At 40.1% G+C, this 15,386-nt stretch overlaps 1 protein-coding gene across 7 annotated transcripts in view; it reads right to left on the minus strand.

The window, feature by feature from the left end:
• The window catches only part of FARP1 (FERM, ARH/RhoGEF and pleckstrin domain protein 1), a 209,600-nt gene that overhangs the window by 55,464 nt on the left and 138,750 nt on the right, over nt 1-15,386 (minus strand). For all 7 annotated transcript variants that reach the window (XM_049815836.1, XM_049815834.1, XM_049815833.1 and 4 more), the window contains exons 3-7: nt 13,255-13,359; nt 8,884-8,926; nt 7,719-7,797; nt 5,183-5,280; nt 344-458 (exon numbers count right to left, since the gene is read on the minus strand). In XM_049815836.1, the coding sequence (XP_049671793.1) occupies nt 344-458; nt 5,183-5,280; nt 7,719-7,797; nt 8,884-8,926; nt 13,255-13,359 (440 nt within the window). The remainder of the gene's footprint in view (nt 1-343; nt 459-5,182; nt 5,281-7,718; nt 7,798-8,883; nt 8,927-13,254; nt 13,360-15,386) is intronic.

Here is a 15,386-nt window from a genome sequence, read left to right on the forward strand (position 1 = left end):
CTGCTGTCAGAAGTGCCTGACTGATCAGTCATAATTTGCAATCATACCTGCATGCACAAAATCAGCAGTGAGGCATTTTGTATGAAATAGACTGTAAAATAACAGCATGCTTGAATGAATATCAAAATCAATCGCTCTTTAAACATCTTGTTATGATGACGGGAGAAAGGCAGGAGTAACCTTCAGGAAATTCATAGGCTTGAATGTTTTTTGAGAAGTAACCTCTGAGAAACTGAGAAACTCGGAGGTCCAAATCTCTTTGTACTTATGATCTAGCATGTATTTACGGTTAGAACTACTCTAAATGAAAAGAAAGCCAAGAACAAGAACAAAAAGGGCTTACATGTGGCTTCGGTGAAATTCCATGATTTTGTCTTCTAGTGCTTCTTGCTGAGGTATATACTTGTTCTTCGCTAAGTGTTCACGATCTATGGTTTCATCAAAATCCCCAATCTCAGCTATGGAGAATTTTAAGAAAAGTCTATTAAAACATTATATTAAATCTGAATTATTCAGGCAATCCAAAAGGTGCAGACAGCTGGGAAGCGGGCAGAGAAACAAACACAGTTTCTTGCAAGCTGTGTCATGGTTTTATGACTCAGATTCCCACTGTTATCTTCCACACATTCCTCACTTCTCTGTGTTAGCACCAGATAGGTGAAAAGAAGCCCAAGGATTCCTCCCAACCACCACAACCAAGTAAGCATCTGTTGGATGTCAACTGCACAAATGAAGGCATCACAGTGCTGCCTTGACTTGTGCGCAGGGTAAGGGCAGGGGTGAGAGGAAGGACAGCGCTAATTCAGTGGAATTCATCCCTCTCTCACACGCATCATGGTACTCAGGTGCCTTTCCCTGGAACAGCCAAGCACAAGCTTCCTTCCCAGGCCCATGCCCCACACTGTAGTCTTTGTGGGAAAATCTGAAAGATGGTTTTGTTTGCTTGTTTGAATGCAGGCATGTATTCTACCTCATGGGGTTATGAAACATTTGTCTTCCTCTAATTTTGCAGCAGTTTGAGACACATTCTGTCTCCCTCCTCCTCAAAGTTGTTCCCATCTGCTGCAGTTATTCAATACCGGGTGTGCAACAGTATGTCACACCCACCTTCCATTTTGCAGCCCATTCACTGAAATTTCTTTTTTTTGGTGGGGGTGGGCAGGCAATCTACGTGTGGGTGCCAGATTACTATCTTGTTGCCTGCTATTCTTGGAATGCCTCTGAAAATTTTGCTGTTAGCTTTTTCACTGAACAGCACAGCAGCTTCTACCTGCAAACCTGCTGGAATAATAGCAACATCGCTACAACAAAGGCTGCTACCTTAATAATGTCAGTGAAGTTAAAATGCAGCACCCTCAAATTAAATCCAGGTTGCAGTCAGACATGTTGTTGCGCAGTTGACCTGGGATACCACAGACCCAAGACCCTCAGATCCTTGCCTCATCCTCACCTCAGTTCTGCCATGTAAATGAACCCTTAATCCAGTTCTGTCCAAAACAAGCTGGTTTGGAAAAAAGAAAGGTTTCAGATAACGTTTAAAACACTGTGGGTGATTTCTGACAAGTTTGCCTGGGATCAGATGTACCTGCAAACGCGGAGTGGGAGCAATAACCTTTTGTAGGCAGGGAAGATGAGCACCAAAGCATCTCTGAATGACAGAGCAGTAACCTTTCAATCCCAATTGCTTGCAGCCATACGATGACTTCTTATACTTTGGAGGTCAGAGGTGGAAAAGAATTGATAACTGAAGACTGTCTGATTTCCACCTCATCCCATCTGCTCTGAATCATTCCTCGAGACAGGAGAAATACTACAGAACCTTTGAGAATTCTCCTTTGTAAAATGTCCCTTTTGTCCCCGTCTCAGAAACAGCTCCCTAACTCCAGTTTTACTCACCCCAGCATCACAAATCTTTAGGGTCCATTTTTAACCCTCACTCAAATCAAAGGCAAGTTTCTCTTCTTTCTTATGAAGCCATAAACCCACCTATGTTTGCAACACCTCAAATAACACAGGCTTCGATTCTTTAAAATGCAGTTCATACCCTGTACATCCTTGTACCCGGATGCACTTAAACCAACTTCTGTAGGGCTTTCTTCAGAGCCAAGAGTACAGAAGAGTCTTATTTCACCTCTACATGATTTCTATAATGTTCTCTGCATTTGTCAGCTGCAAATCCATTATCAAAATTGTCATCCTGGCTTTCAAGTTACTTCTGAATTTGTTCTCTGTGACCTTGTACTCAACAGCTTTTGCTTTTCTCCTTAGCCCTCCTTTTCCACCTTAAATGCCTTTCTAGTAGCGGTCCCTCTAGAATGAGAAGGAGTTATATTTTGACATATTTGGAATATTGTCAGCCTCACAGATAACTCTTCTTTAAAATCTTCTCTTGTGTTTTAGCCAAAGATTGATTTCCACTGATGCTCCCTTTTTTCTTATCTTGCAAATGCATTACACCATGCTGTATTCTGTCTGCATTAGCACTTCTGATATGTCTAATGCTTTGTATTTCAACTCTTTTCCTTTAATCAGTCCATCTTCCTACTTCACACACTCACTTTACTGCATCATTTGCAGTATCAAAGCATCCTCTCACTTTTTACACTTTCTACAATGCTTTTAAGGTATTTTTAAATAGTATGTTTCAAATATAAATTTCATTCTGTAACATACATGTTAATTTAACAGAAATCTATTTGCTGTCATATTATGATTTCATATAAATAACAGTCTGTAACACTGACATAAGCTTGTATACATAATACAAGGGCCTCTTGGAATCAGATATCCCCCATGGAAACTGCTCACAGGCACAGCATCAATAAGACATACAATACTTAGCCTCCTGCATTCTCAATCTTGCCGCTTTGATATCATTACTCTTATCAGCTGTCTAGTTTTATTTTTGTTGCAGACAAATATGTAAATTTTTTTTGCTACTGAATAATAAGCTAGAAAGAAAATAAACACAAAATACAGCCATGTGGGTGAGATACAGCTATAGACTCTTGGCAAAGAAAATTTTCACAGAAAAATGTTTGAGACACAAGATGCATAAATAAATGAGACAGTTGCAAACTTCTAGCGCTGGTTTATAGCAAACACTTGTTACACAAAAAAAGGGAGAGGGGAAAAATCATAAACACCAAAAAAAAGGTCCAGCTTGCAGTCAGGAGATGGCGAGGAGAAGCAGCACTGCAGGTGCACCATAAGGCATAACATCCCTCTGCCCAAAATGGCAGTTTAGATTCTGTGAATACTTCTCACTTCTGCATGATGGATCTCTCAAATCTCTCCTTCTGACATGATGGAAAACCTCTCTTTTTCAGTACACAAGTATCTTACCTTACTCTCCCCATAAGGAGAGTACTACTTGATTCCTAAAATCCCAGCTCAGAATCACTCTGCACCTCATGCTCACAGGTGAAGTGGACAAAGAACTAGAAAGATTTCAAATGCATCATGATCATTTCCAGTTACTGAGGAAAATTATTTAATCCAACAGTATAACGCATCTCAGCAGCATAAGAGTGATTTGCCATTTTTGTATACTTGGAAATGAATGCTTCTTGCCAGGCTGCATAGGTGTGTCAGGGGGAATGGCCAAGTGTTTAAGGGAGGAATTTTGAAAAAACACTGAATTAAATTTGAGTTTGACTATGGAGAGAAGGGAAAGGGACAGCTTGTAAAGGTGAAAGCACATCCTATATTTTATCCCCTTATGCTGTTGCGTTAGGAAAACAAGCTAGCAGTTGCACTCTGAGAAGTTCAGACACCGGAGCTGTAGATGGTTCAGTGAAGAATTTAATTGAGTAATCAATAAGAGATGAGTAAGACATGAAATAGGATCTAAGTAGAAATCATAATGAAAATAATGCATATAAAGTATAAGAGCTCAAGAGAGGATGATCACGAAGCAATACCTCAAATGAAGAGGGACACATGCATTAGGGTGTCCTCTCCCCAACATCTTTCTTTGGTGCACAGACATTTAGTAGGAATGCAGTGTAAGAAATTATAATCAGTTTCCCTGAAATTATTAAGACTTTTTTTCCTGAGACAAAAAGAAGTTAGAATCAGCTTAAGAGGAAAGAACTACAGCTGGCATGCTGGACGGGAAAAACTAAGACACAAAAAGCTTGCTAGCCAAGGATTTTTTTTTATTTTTTTTTTTTTAAGGTCTGTGCTGCAAAAATACTCAGTTTTAAAATGGTATGAGGAATACAGAATTTCAGAGACTGTTGTACAGCTTCTTATTGCTACTCAGTCACACTGGGCAATGGCGACCATAGCAAACAGAAAACCATGTAATAGTTGCCTTTCCAACAGCAATTGATAAGAAACTGTCCTAACACTCAAACAGCCAAGGACAAAGGATCACGAGATTTTTCTGTTCATCACTAAAGAGCTTCTGAATGTCTTTGTTGACTGCAATTTCCATAAAACAGCATTTCAGTGGAAATATGCAATACTGAATTGTACAATGACCATGCAAAACAATGGTCTATTATGACCATTATACATACTACTAAATGTTTTTTCCTAATGTTATTCTCAAGATGAGTATCCATAAAGTCTTTAAATGGAAAACATATGCTGCCTTTCAGGTGGTCTGGAAGCTAAAAGAAGCTTTGATGTGATGAACAAAGTTAATGTACGATTCTACTGAACAGTCTTATTGTGCATACTTTGCAATTTAAAAAAAAAACAAAACAAACAAACACAAAATTTAAAATCTGTTGGTTTTTTCTTCCTTATCAGTTTCCTCTTAGGACTGTGATTTAGTCTGGCATTCTAAGCATGTTTATTTACTACATTCTCTAGACAGCATACAGATCTCCAGGAATTTGAATGCTCTGCTGACATGATACAAAGTGTAATAAAACAGGAATTCAGAAGAATTCAACCTGTTTGCCACTGCCTGCAAAGTTTGCTTTTTAAATGTTCCTAGGCAAGACTATCGCATGAAGTACTTTAAAAAATGCAAATCCAGTGTCCAGGAGCTGTTCTTTAATTGAAAGAGTAAATTATCTGTATTTGAACGCCATTATAGAGAAATACAATAAATTGTCCATATGGCTTAAATCTGTCCCCATGGCAGCTACTAACAGGTAACCCAGCAAAGCATGTCCAGCCAATCATCCTGTTTATCCTCCTGGAAAGAAGAAAAAAGGGAACTTACACTGTACTATGTGCGAGATTAAGAGGGCAGTGCTGGTATCATTACACGTTAGCCTTCCCTGTGCCAGGTCCTGCTTCACTTGCAATGCAAATAGGTACCTGCAAAACAAAAGTGAACAGAGTTACACAAAGCATGAGGGGAAAGAGGGGAAAGTATTTCAACACCAACTCTGGTTTTGACTACATATTCCTTTCACTTTTTGTAAGTCACAGAAATGATCTGAATTTCCTAAGTTTAGAGGCTAAATGAAATATAACAGATACTGTATTACAGCCTTTGGAGTCTTACATGATGGCTGCTTTGTAGAACTAAGATATCTCTCTCTTTCTCGCTCCTTCCCTCCCTTGGAACCAGAGTAATGAGATATGACAGTGGAAGCAAATGTGACAGCTATTAAGTGCTCAGCAACCGCACAGCAAGCAGCACTAGATAATGGAGTTGCTTGTAACTATGTAAACCAGTGATTTAGAGTTATCAGTTAGTTCTTGTAGAATAGAAGGAGAACTCTAAACTTCCACCTTGACACTCACCTGGAAACAAGGAGAAAGATCTTGATCAAACAACTCTAGCTAGCTCTGATACTTTCGTGGCCCCACTACCTGCACCGCCTGTGCACCAGCCATTTTTAACATCATCTCCAAACCATCTCAGCCACGTAGGGCAATTCTACATCAACAGTTTAAGTGCAGAGACAACACAGGCCCATGACATTATTTCAACATTTAAATTTCCTCTAGCTTCAACAGGAATTGAAATTGCTTACCTCCACACAGCATCAAATACTTCCTGAGGAAAAAAATGAGCTACAAGTGGGCATTTCTCCTACAGTTGGTATGAAATCTGAACTGGTCAGACACCTTAACAAGCCTTCCAAAGACTGCAGCTCCTCTGGAGAACTCATGCTAGGATCTCAACAGTTTTTAATAAGACTAGATTTTAATAGGTTCAGTGAAAAGCTCTCATTTGAACAGTGAGTTTCTGAATGAGGAAATGTAGGTAAACTACATGAAAAGGGCAAGCTGATTCGAGGAGTATGGAAACATACACAGTACGTGAAATAATATAGCATATCTAAATAATGTCCTTTTGAAACCTGCAGACATCTGCCTACCCATACAAAATTCACCCTAGTAGAAGAACATAGCCCAAAAGTGTTGTATTCTCTGCTTCTTCAAGTGATGAAGCTGTTCCCTGTGGATATGCTTTCACATCCTCCACATTGCTGTGTACATATATTCAAGTTCCCTAGCGCACAGTTAAAAATCTAACAACAAAAAAAAGTCATTAGGATTCAGAGACACGTCTCCAGGTGCAGAAAGAGACCACCTAAAAATCAATTTACAGTTCACATACTAGGCAACTGATATGCAGAATATCTATTTGGAAACAGAAATGTTTCATTAGTAACATCACACTGTGAGTTCCCATTCATCCCTTTATTGTTTTCACTCAGTCTTTCAAGTAAACATTCTTTCTTCCTACCCAACATTTTACTTTTCTCTGTCCAGGCCAGCAAGAGATATCAATAATTTCTTTTTTTTTTTTTTTTTTCCATTCCATTGCTCTATTACCAAAATAAAACAAGACAGAGATAAACAGAACATCACAAAGGTGGACTTGTTCTTTATAAAGCAGGTCATAAGGACAAGAGAGCTCTTTGTAGAAGAGGACTTCATCTTGTAGGAAGATTGAAATTAAAAACTAATAGTGAAAATACTGAATCAGAATGGAAAAATGTAATTAAAACATAATAATATAGTAGATCGGAAAAAGAGTTGAAAAGTTGCAGTGAAGAAATACTGCAATAAAACGATGTTTCTGACCATAAAGGAAAGACCTGTTAATGAGGAAGAACCTTAATAGGTCCCTCACATATACATTTACTCACAGAGAAATTTGACTCTTGATGACAATGCCCTGTGAAATTCAGAGCTAAAATGAAGTTTTTAAAATTCACTGAAAATACACACACCTTTAAAATACCTCTTTCTGCATATGTGCATATCTTTCTCCACCTTCCTCTTTTCATTTTATTCCCTCTCCTTTCCGTTTCTCCATCTCCGAAGTCACGCTTCCACCTGTGCAAACCTTTGGCATTTGCACTGGCTATACAAACAGGGTCCAATGCTGCTTCAACAACTCTCTCCCAAATGCGGGTGCAGAGTCACACGTGTCCCTCAGCAGAGGAGTGCCCCAGGATGCCAACACATGCCTTAGGTCCCTTCCAACACCGCTGCCAAAGGGGCTTCGAGAACTCTGTTGCTGAACTGCCTATTCCTGGGGGGAGCGAAGCTCTCCCAGGACCCCAAATCCAAGGAGGCAAAGGACTCCTGCACTTTGCAGAACCTCTCAGCACGGACTGCAACTGAATCTTAGGGCCTGTTTTTCAGGTGCATTCAAGGTTGGGACAAATAACATCAAGCTAATACTAAGGGGCAGCTATCAATCCTCATCCAATCATCTCAAATTCTATGTTCTCCCCTCTGCCCACTAGAGATTTAATAATAATAATAAAAAAAGTCATGCAGCTACTAACCTTGTCAGTTCCTCCTGCAGCTGAGCATGGTCAGGTGGGAAGAATTTTACCACAAATTTTACAACAACGTGCTTCGGTCCTAGGGGAAATGTCAAAGGAAGTTAGTAAACCATCTGTAACACACTGGCCAAATTTTATTACACGGAATGATGTACAAGGGATGAGTCATGGAACCTGCACTGCCTACATACATGCAAACGTCCTGTCCTTCGTTAGCATGCAGGCTATTTAGAGACTGCACAATAAAATTTACACACAATAAAAGAGAACAGTAACTTGGTCGATACTCTGCCAAAACCGAGTCTGGTTTTAGTAATTGCATCAGCTGATCCAATAAAATACATTATGTCTATTTTCCTTGCTTTAGACCAGGAGAGAGCTAAAATACACTCTATTTTTCAAGTCCACTAGCAATTACTATTTCTGTTTAATAGCAGCTCATTTGTTCTGTTTGTTACAAGTACGATCAGTGACAAAAGGACCAATGCATCTCTCTCTCACGAGAGAGAGGTGTCAGAGCATACACTCAGACTAAAATGACCAGAGAGGCACCTAGGAAAACTTAATCTCCATGGCAAAGCTCAATAAATGAAGATCTTTGCTGATATTTGACAGAGAAACAAAATTGCCAAAACTTTTTCTGTTCACTTCTACTCTTCCCAGAGCTGATGGCTATTTACAATTTCCTGTCTTTTCCCACCACCCACCACAACTTTCCCTGATGGTCCTATTCCAACCTGTCTCCTCCTCTTGGTCTCAGATAGTTCCAAGTTCTGCAGCAATGCACCACACAATTGTAATGTATTTGCTAGCTCCTTCTCAGAAATAATGTCTTCCCCTTCTTTTATCCGGATTACTCCTACCTTTTGGCAGTGTATGCTTCCTTTAATCCTTCTTTTACTGCACTCTTTTTTCTCTACCAAATTGTTCCCTCCATTGCCACCACTGCCTCTTCTAGTGTCCTACTGGGTCAGCCCCTTCATACGTTCATGTGACATAATTTCACAGTACATCTTTTAAGGACAGATGTATATATATTATAAAAAATAAGCCAAACAAAATTCAGTGAAGAAAGTTGAGAAGATAAAGATCCCAACTGACAGAGTCCTAATTTATTCAAGTACTCTCAGACTGACAAAATAAATGACAGCAAGGAAGTACTTACTTCTAATCTGTTTCATAACAGGCTTCAAAAGATCAAGCCACACCTGAAAACAAAAGACGGTGGTGTTATCATCTCTGAACAAACTACTGTTGGCAGAGGAACATTTTTCATTGCACTATTTCGATTATCAGTTATTTTTTTCCAGTGTGGTCGTCATGCTCTCCCTAATTATATGTACTGGGTTTTCTCCCCAAAACTCTGGAAGATGCTTAGGAAACAACACTGTTATTGGGTTGTCACTGTGGCACAGGTTTTGAAGCAGTACAGATTCAGAGAGCTGGGAAACAGTGAGGAAATCTACCCCTCCCTTGTCTCAAATACCAACAATCACAGCACGTTTAGTCAGGAACCATTCACGTTGTGGAAAGAACAACCGAAACAAGGAATTCAGAAAAAGACAGTGCTATACTGTCATTGTGGTCCTCACCCTAATTAATCTTGAGAAAGGCAAGTGAAAGGGGCTGGTGCTTGCCTTTGAGCTGGGAACACTGGGCAAACGAGAAATGAGAAGGTGGCAACCGCCTGGTTTTGGGGACCCAAGAGGAGTCCCACTGTGAGGCCTGTGCATAAATGTGGAGCTCCACCACCTTGGGGAGGAACGTTCTCTAAGGGCGTGAGGGAGACAACAGGGGGAAAATACAGTTTTCAGAGCCTAAACCCCCGTTCTACAGTCTCAGTCAGAAGGGCCTGGGCAAAATGTTATAGAAAGCCGAGGGACAATCACGCAGCAGGTAAAAGCCGGATGACTTGCAGGGCCTAGGGAGGTGGGACAGCTCACAGTCCTTAGCTGGTAACTACCTATGCCCAAGATTTGTATTTTGTTATCTTGCTAAATTGCATGGAGCATCCCTTGGAGACGCCTAGAATTTGTGGAGGAATATCCTACAACCGTCACAAAGGTTAAAGCCATTAAAAAACAAATTAACTGAGTCTTCCTCTAGAAAAAGACTATGTATTGAAATGAACACATCTTTGACCTTTAATAATTTTAGATTATGCAGAGACTGAAACATACTCAAAATAGCCATTTTAGAAAATCACCTGAGAAGCCAGACAGGAACAGCCTGTATTGCTGCTATAACTGCTCCAATGCTGTTTGCTATTTTCATCATTACTAATACGAGTGCTTCCAATTAGCAAAGACCTCACACTCCTGCCCTTTCACACCCACTAACGTTTCTCAATGGAATTCTTTTTATGTTTCTCAGCCTATGAAATGTTTGGGGTTTTTGTTGTTGGTTTTTTGTTTGTTTTTTTTCATAAAGGCTAAAGAAACTTGGTTATCCAAGAATAGGAACACAGTGTTTATCACACATTAAACTGGTTCTGACACTTTTTGGCATTTCAGTAACTTAAAACTGTTTTGTTTCAGAAAGTTGGCATGTGCATAATCTGCAACAAAGGTCAGGGACTTTGCCAAGTTTAGTGGGAAAAAAAAATAATCTTGAATATGAAACAGCCAGTTTACAAGAATATGGGAGTAATGTATTTTACTTGACACCAAAAAAACCCCAAACCAACCCAACCCCAACCCAACAAAATTCTCTCTCCAGAGGGAGTTTATGATACAGCATGAGGGCACAAGTGTGTTGTTCCCTTCTCCGCTTTCCCAATCATCCTACGAGCAAGTTATAACATCCTTGACCAGACTGCTGGATACTAGAAATGTGCGTATTGAATGTGTGTAGAGAGAAAGATGGAGCAAAATGAAGACCTTATCATTATCACTAAACCCAAGCAAACAAAATTTATGCATCAAGCAACTCCCACGCTGTACCTAAACACAGCCAATCTGAGACTGGTTTATAAACTGGAAATGAAAAATAATGGGGAGGATTCAATTAAGATTCATGTTTTCAATTTTCTCTGGAACTACAAAGGCTAGATTATTTATTTTTTAAACAAAGTCTGGCATTCTGTGATAGTGACCAGATTGCAGCAGCTGGAGAATTGGGGCAGACATCAAGTGTGATGAAACTCTGTGAAACCCCAGCAGGAAGTACAGCCCTCAGACCCTCCACGTTCATCTCCCATGCAGATCTTGTCTGCTGCAAGCACGGCACACTTAAATGTATACAGCTGCCAGGCATCTTGACATACAACTGTCATTATGTCAGATATGAGGTCTGGAGCCTTGCATGTTGAAACAAACACAGCTGAACTGTGAATACATGACTTCATGTACATATGATTACATCCAAACAAATATGGTCTAAATATTTGTTTTTCCTTTTAAATTGCACTCTACGTTGGAAAAGCAACTCATTCTCTTCAGATGATATGAATGTAAAATACACATGTATGGTTTATTTCTCAGACACACCATTAACTGCAATTTTTTTTATTTGCACAATGCTTGAGTTCTACATTATGGCCATTATGAAGCTCAGAAAGTTTTAAATCCCACAGGAACATTCACCTCAACTGCAGCATATAAAATGGTTACTATAATTTAAGTGTAAATATTACTCTCAGAGTGCTGCTCCACATTGAAACAACAATTCATAATCAAATCTCCTTATTCAGAGTTTCTGTGAGTTGCTTTTAGGTGGTTGAAGGTGTTATTTCCCCTGAATCTCACCATTCTTGGGGCATAGCTGACTAGAGTAGGCAAGATTTGGGGATCTCCCCCTTTTTCAGAAGCAAAGATTGGAACAACCAGCAGGTACCTGGACAGGTGCTCTCAGATACTTAGCTAGTATTTCCTTTTGCAAGAGTAGGTGCCAGGTAAATTACCATGCTCAACCAATGGAGGCATCTTCCTTCAGGTCAAACTGGCAATAGCCTTAGGGGGTTTTCTCCACCTTCTTCTTCATCAGAGTCCTGGCTCCCCCACTGTGATTGCCAGCCAGTCAGTTCCTGCCACTGCGAGGGCCTCAGGCACTGGCAGCACCTCAATCTCTCCTGTGTTCTGCCTCAAGCAAATAAACCATTTTGTTTTCACAAGACTGAAAACTGTTAGTTTACTTCAGGTCTCTGAGCAAAACACAGAGGGTCATCTATTTGAAACTTAATGACCTGTGAAGTAGAGAAGGTCAATCAAATGATTTTCTAGAAAACTGAAAAGGAACCATATATACACAAGACATTGGGATTTGTTTCAGCTTTACATACATATACGTCAGGAACATCAGTATGTCATTACTAACATGGCTACATCAACCCTCTGTTATAATCACACTGTACAGTTGCACTGTTTTGAAGAGTTGTGTTCAGCTCTCAAGTTACATAAAGCATTAACCAAGCATATCTGGCAGAATACGAAGCTTTCTAGTAAACCGTGTTTCATGTAAATCCAGGAGCAAACTGTGAAGCAGGTCACTTTTAAAGATCTATTTCCATTTTAAAAAATTTCCTCTTTAATTATAGTTAGCCTATACCATTATGACCGCTAGTCTTCAGTTCTAATGTCTATGTAACCTGCACTAAGGCATCACAACAGATTAATGCAGCAGCAGATAAATCCTCTTCTGTTTCTTTAAGTAAGAAACATTGCTCCTTACAGAAATTTTATATAGATTGACAGAAAATAGATTTTATTTTTTTTTTCTAATTGCCCCAAGTCATCTCCTTCAGGTCACCCAGGCTACTAGTGCAGAATTCACTAAACAGGCAAGAAATCCAGTATACACCAGAATGTATTGGTCAAACAATCCAGATAACTAGCACACATGCCAGCAGGTCACACAGTAAGTCTAAAGTAAAACAAACTTCAGAAATAAAGTCATTAGAGGCTGAGAAGTCATTAGCCTTTGGCTTTCTCTGCTACATGATACTGTTTCCACCCTAGAAGTATTAGTGCAATGCCTAAATGTTGCCAGCAGCTGTTTCAGAGTCCGAAGCATCAGGACCAGGGCACCTGCATGTGCCACACAGCTCCCCAGACAGGACTTCCATCAATTTATTTGGGTTTTTCAGGTTTGTTTTCTTTTTTATTAACCTTGTTATATTTTACCTATCTATCTTCTTGCCCCACAATGTTTTTCATGGAACTGTGTCACAATCATTGCAACTTCTCTGTCTGCAGGGAAAGATTATTTCTGCACTCCACATTAAGCAGGACTGTAAAATCAGAGTTGAGACTCTGCAACAGTCAAGTCTTTGGCTTCTCTACTGCAACTTATAAAGATAAAATGCTTTTCCAAGTTGTGCCTGAATTGGCTGTTACTTTCAACACAGATGAAATCTGACAGGAGTAATCAGGTTTTAAAAACATTTCTTCAACTCCAGCAAGCAAGAATATTTTTTTAAAAAAGTCCTTTTTTCTTTTGGAGTCTGAGGATTAAATATACCTCATAAGTAAGGAGCAGAGGGAGAGAATACAGTGTGTATGTAGATGAAAACCAGCTGAATATTAATCCTTTTACATACCATCATCTTTTTGTGATCTGGAAATTCAAGGCCAAAATAGTCGCCTTCAACAAGGTTCAGGTGGTTGCAAACAGCATCATGCAAAACTTTCCCTGGAGCTCTTTGCTGCAAGAAGAAAACAAAGCCTAGGGTTACAAAGATGCTTTTAATTAGTGGCAGAAAAATTATTATGCTAAGAAATTGTCCAGCAAACACCACTGTCAAAACAGTTTACAAAATCAGTGGATATTCCAATCACACCCACAGGGCAGCTGACAATAATTACACTAGTTTTAAAGCTACAGAAAATATACATCCATCCCTGGATGGCAGCTCAGAATCCATCTTTACTGTATTTTTATTTTTGAGGGAAAAATACCATGAAATAAAAGACATAGAAGAGGGGGACTTGGGATATAGTTTTCTTATGTCTGTTGAGGCTAATTTCTACTGTGAGTGTCTCAAGTTAGCTATTTCATCCCATGGCCCTTCAAGCCGTGTCAGGTGGGGCTACGTACATCCGTGTACAACATACTGAAACCAAAACGTTCACCGACAGACCTGTCATACAAAACATAAGGGTCTGAAGGTTTGCTTGACGCCGCTTGATACAAAACAGGCTCAAGTCCAGGGTTCTGACTTCATATGGGCTTAAGCCGAGCCTCCTGCTGTGAGGCACAGAGGCTGGTCAAGGTCCATCGGTGCTACCCTAACTGGGTTGTCGAGTAATTTGGAGGAGTCAAGTGCAAGCATTTCCTTCCACACACTGAAAGTCTTCCCCCTATAAAGACCAGATGTTCTAGCCCATTATTAGCTCCCAGAGCCACCGCTTTGCTGATTGTAAGGATTCTTCTCCTCAGCACAGCAGTTAAATCCACACCTGCAGCAAATACTGTAAATTACAGCTCACCAGCAAGTCTTCAGCAAAAAACCCACTGTTTCTGTATAAAAAGGCCAATCGCTGAAATAAAATATTTTTGTTCCTTGGACAAATGCTCCTATTTTAACTCAAGAGGCTCCGAAACACAGATCTCCACTCACTTCAGAGCAAATAATAATCCATTAAACTGCACAAATTCCTCCATTACAAGAAACCCATCACACCCCAGACAAGTGCCCTTACACTCAGCCTACAGATTGTGCCCTTTCCCTTTCTGCCCAGTATATAATTACTAGAGCAAAATAAAACAGCAGTAACCAAGCAAAGAAAAGAAAACGAGAGGCGGGCAAGTCCGTCCGACCTGGCTCAAACCTGAGCCCGAGCCCAGGTCCTGGCATCTCCAGGCAGTGCCAGTACCAACAGGTTATTTGCGAGTGGGCAGCCGCTCGGTCCACCTCCTCCCAGCTGTGTCACTACACAGTTTGGTCTCTGTTTCACTGGAATACCAAAACATAAATCCCTGGGTTTTTTCCACATAGGGTAATACCTGTTTTTCAGCCACAAGCCGAACTACAAAGCATCTTTCTTTCCAAAGGTGATTTATCTAACGTTGTCCAATATGAATTGTGAAAAGCAGCAAGGCTTACACCAGAGGAATTAAAAGGACAATGTTTTTCTAGGGAAGGCACAGGATATACGTGCCACCACCACGGCGCTTCCACCCCGGTAATGCAGGACACGATGACTGAACCCTTCAATGCTGGCTGGTTTTGAAAGTCAGAAGGGAAAAGCCAAGCTCACCTCCCCAGGAACTTGTTGAGCAGGTTTTTGCCCAACATATTCCCAGTGCCTCTAACAGACACATGCCACCAGGAAGCAATGTTCACTTAGATTCTTTTATTAACTGTTAATGTTAGCTGTAGCAAACGTTAGCCTCATGAATACTGTCAGAAAACACATCAAGAACAATTGCAGATAGAAGTACTGATTTTTTTTAAGCATTTGTCATAACCAACCTTGCATTAACTAAAGTAATTCACACCAAAATGCCAAATAAGAGGATACAGAGAAGGCGAGGAAGACAGACATCTATTTTTCTAGCCAGAGCGCTTTTGATCTGATGTAAGGCCACCCAAAATAAGTCTGAAGTGCAAATATATTTGAATACACTCACTTCATGTTCTCCAGCTTCACTAAACCGAAAGCATCCCCGATGACCACTGCCCAGCCTGCACTGGCCATCGCACCTTGTGTGTCAGTTTTAACAGAAAGC

The sequence above is a fragment of the Accipiter gentilis genome, chromosome 13, assembly GCF_929443795.1.
Source record: "Accipiter gentilis chromosome 13, bAccGen1.1, whole genome shotgun sequence".
Classification (NCBI taxonomy): domain Eukaryota; kingdom Metazoa; phylum Chordata; class Aves; order Accipitriformes; family Accipitridae; genus Astur; species Astur gentilis.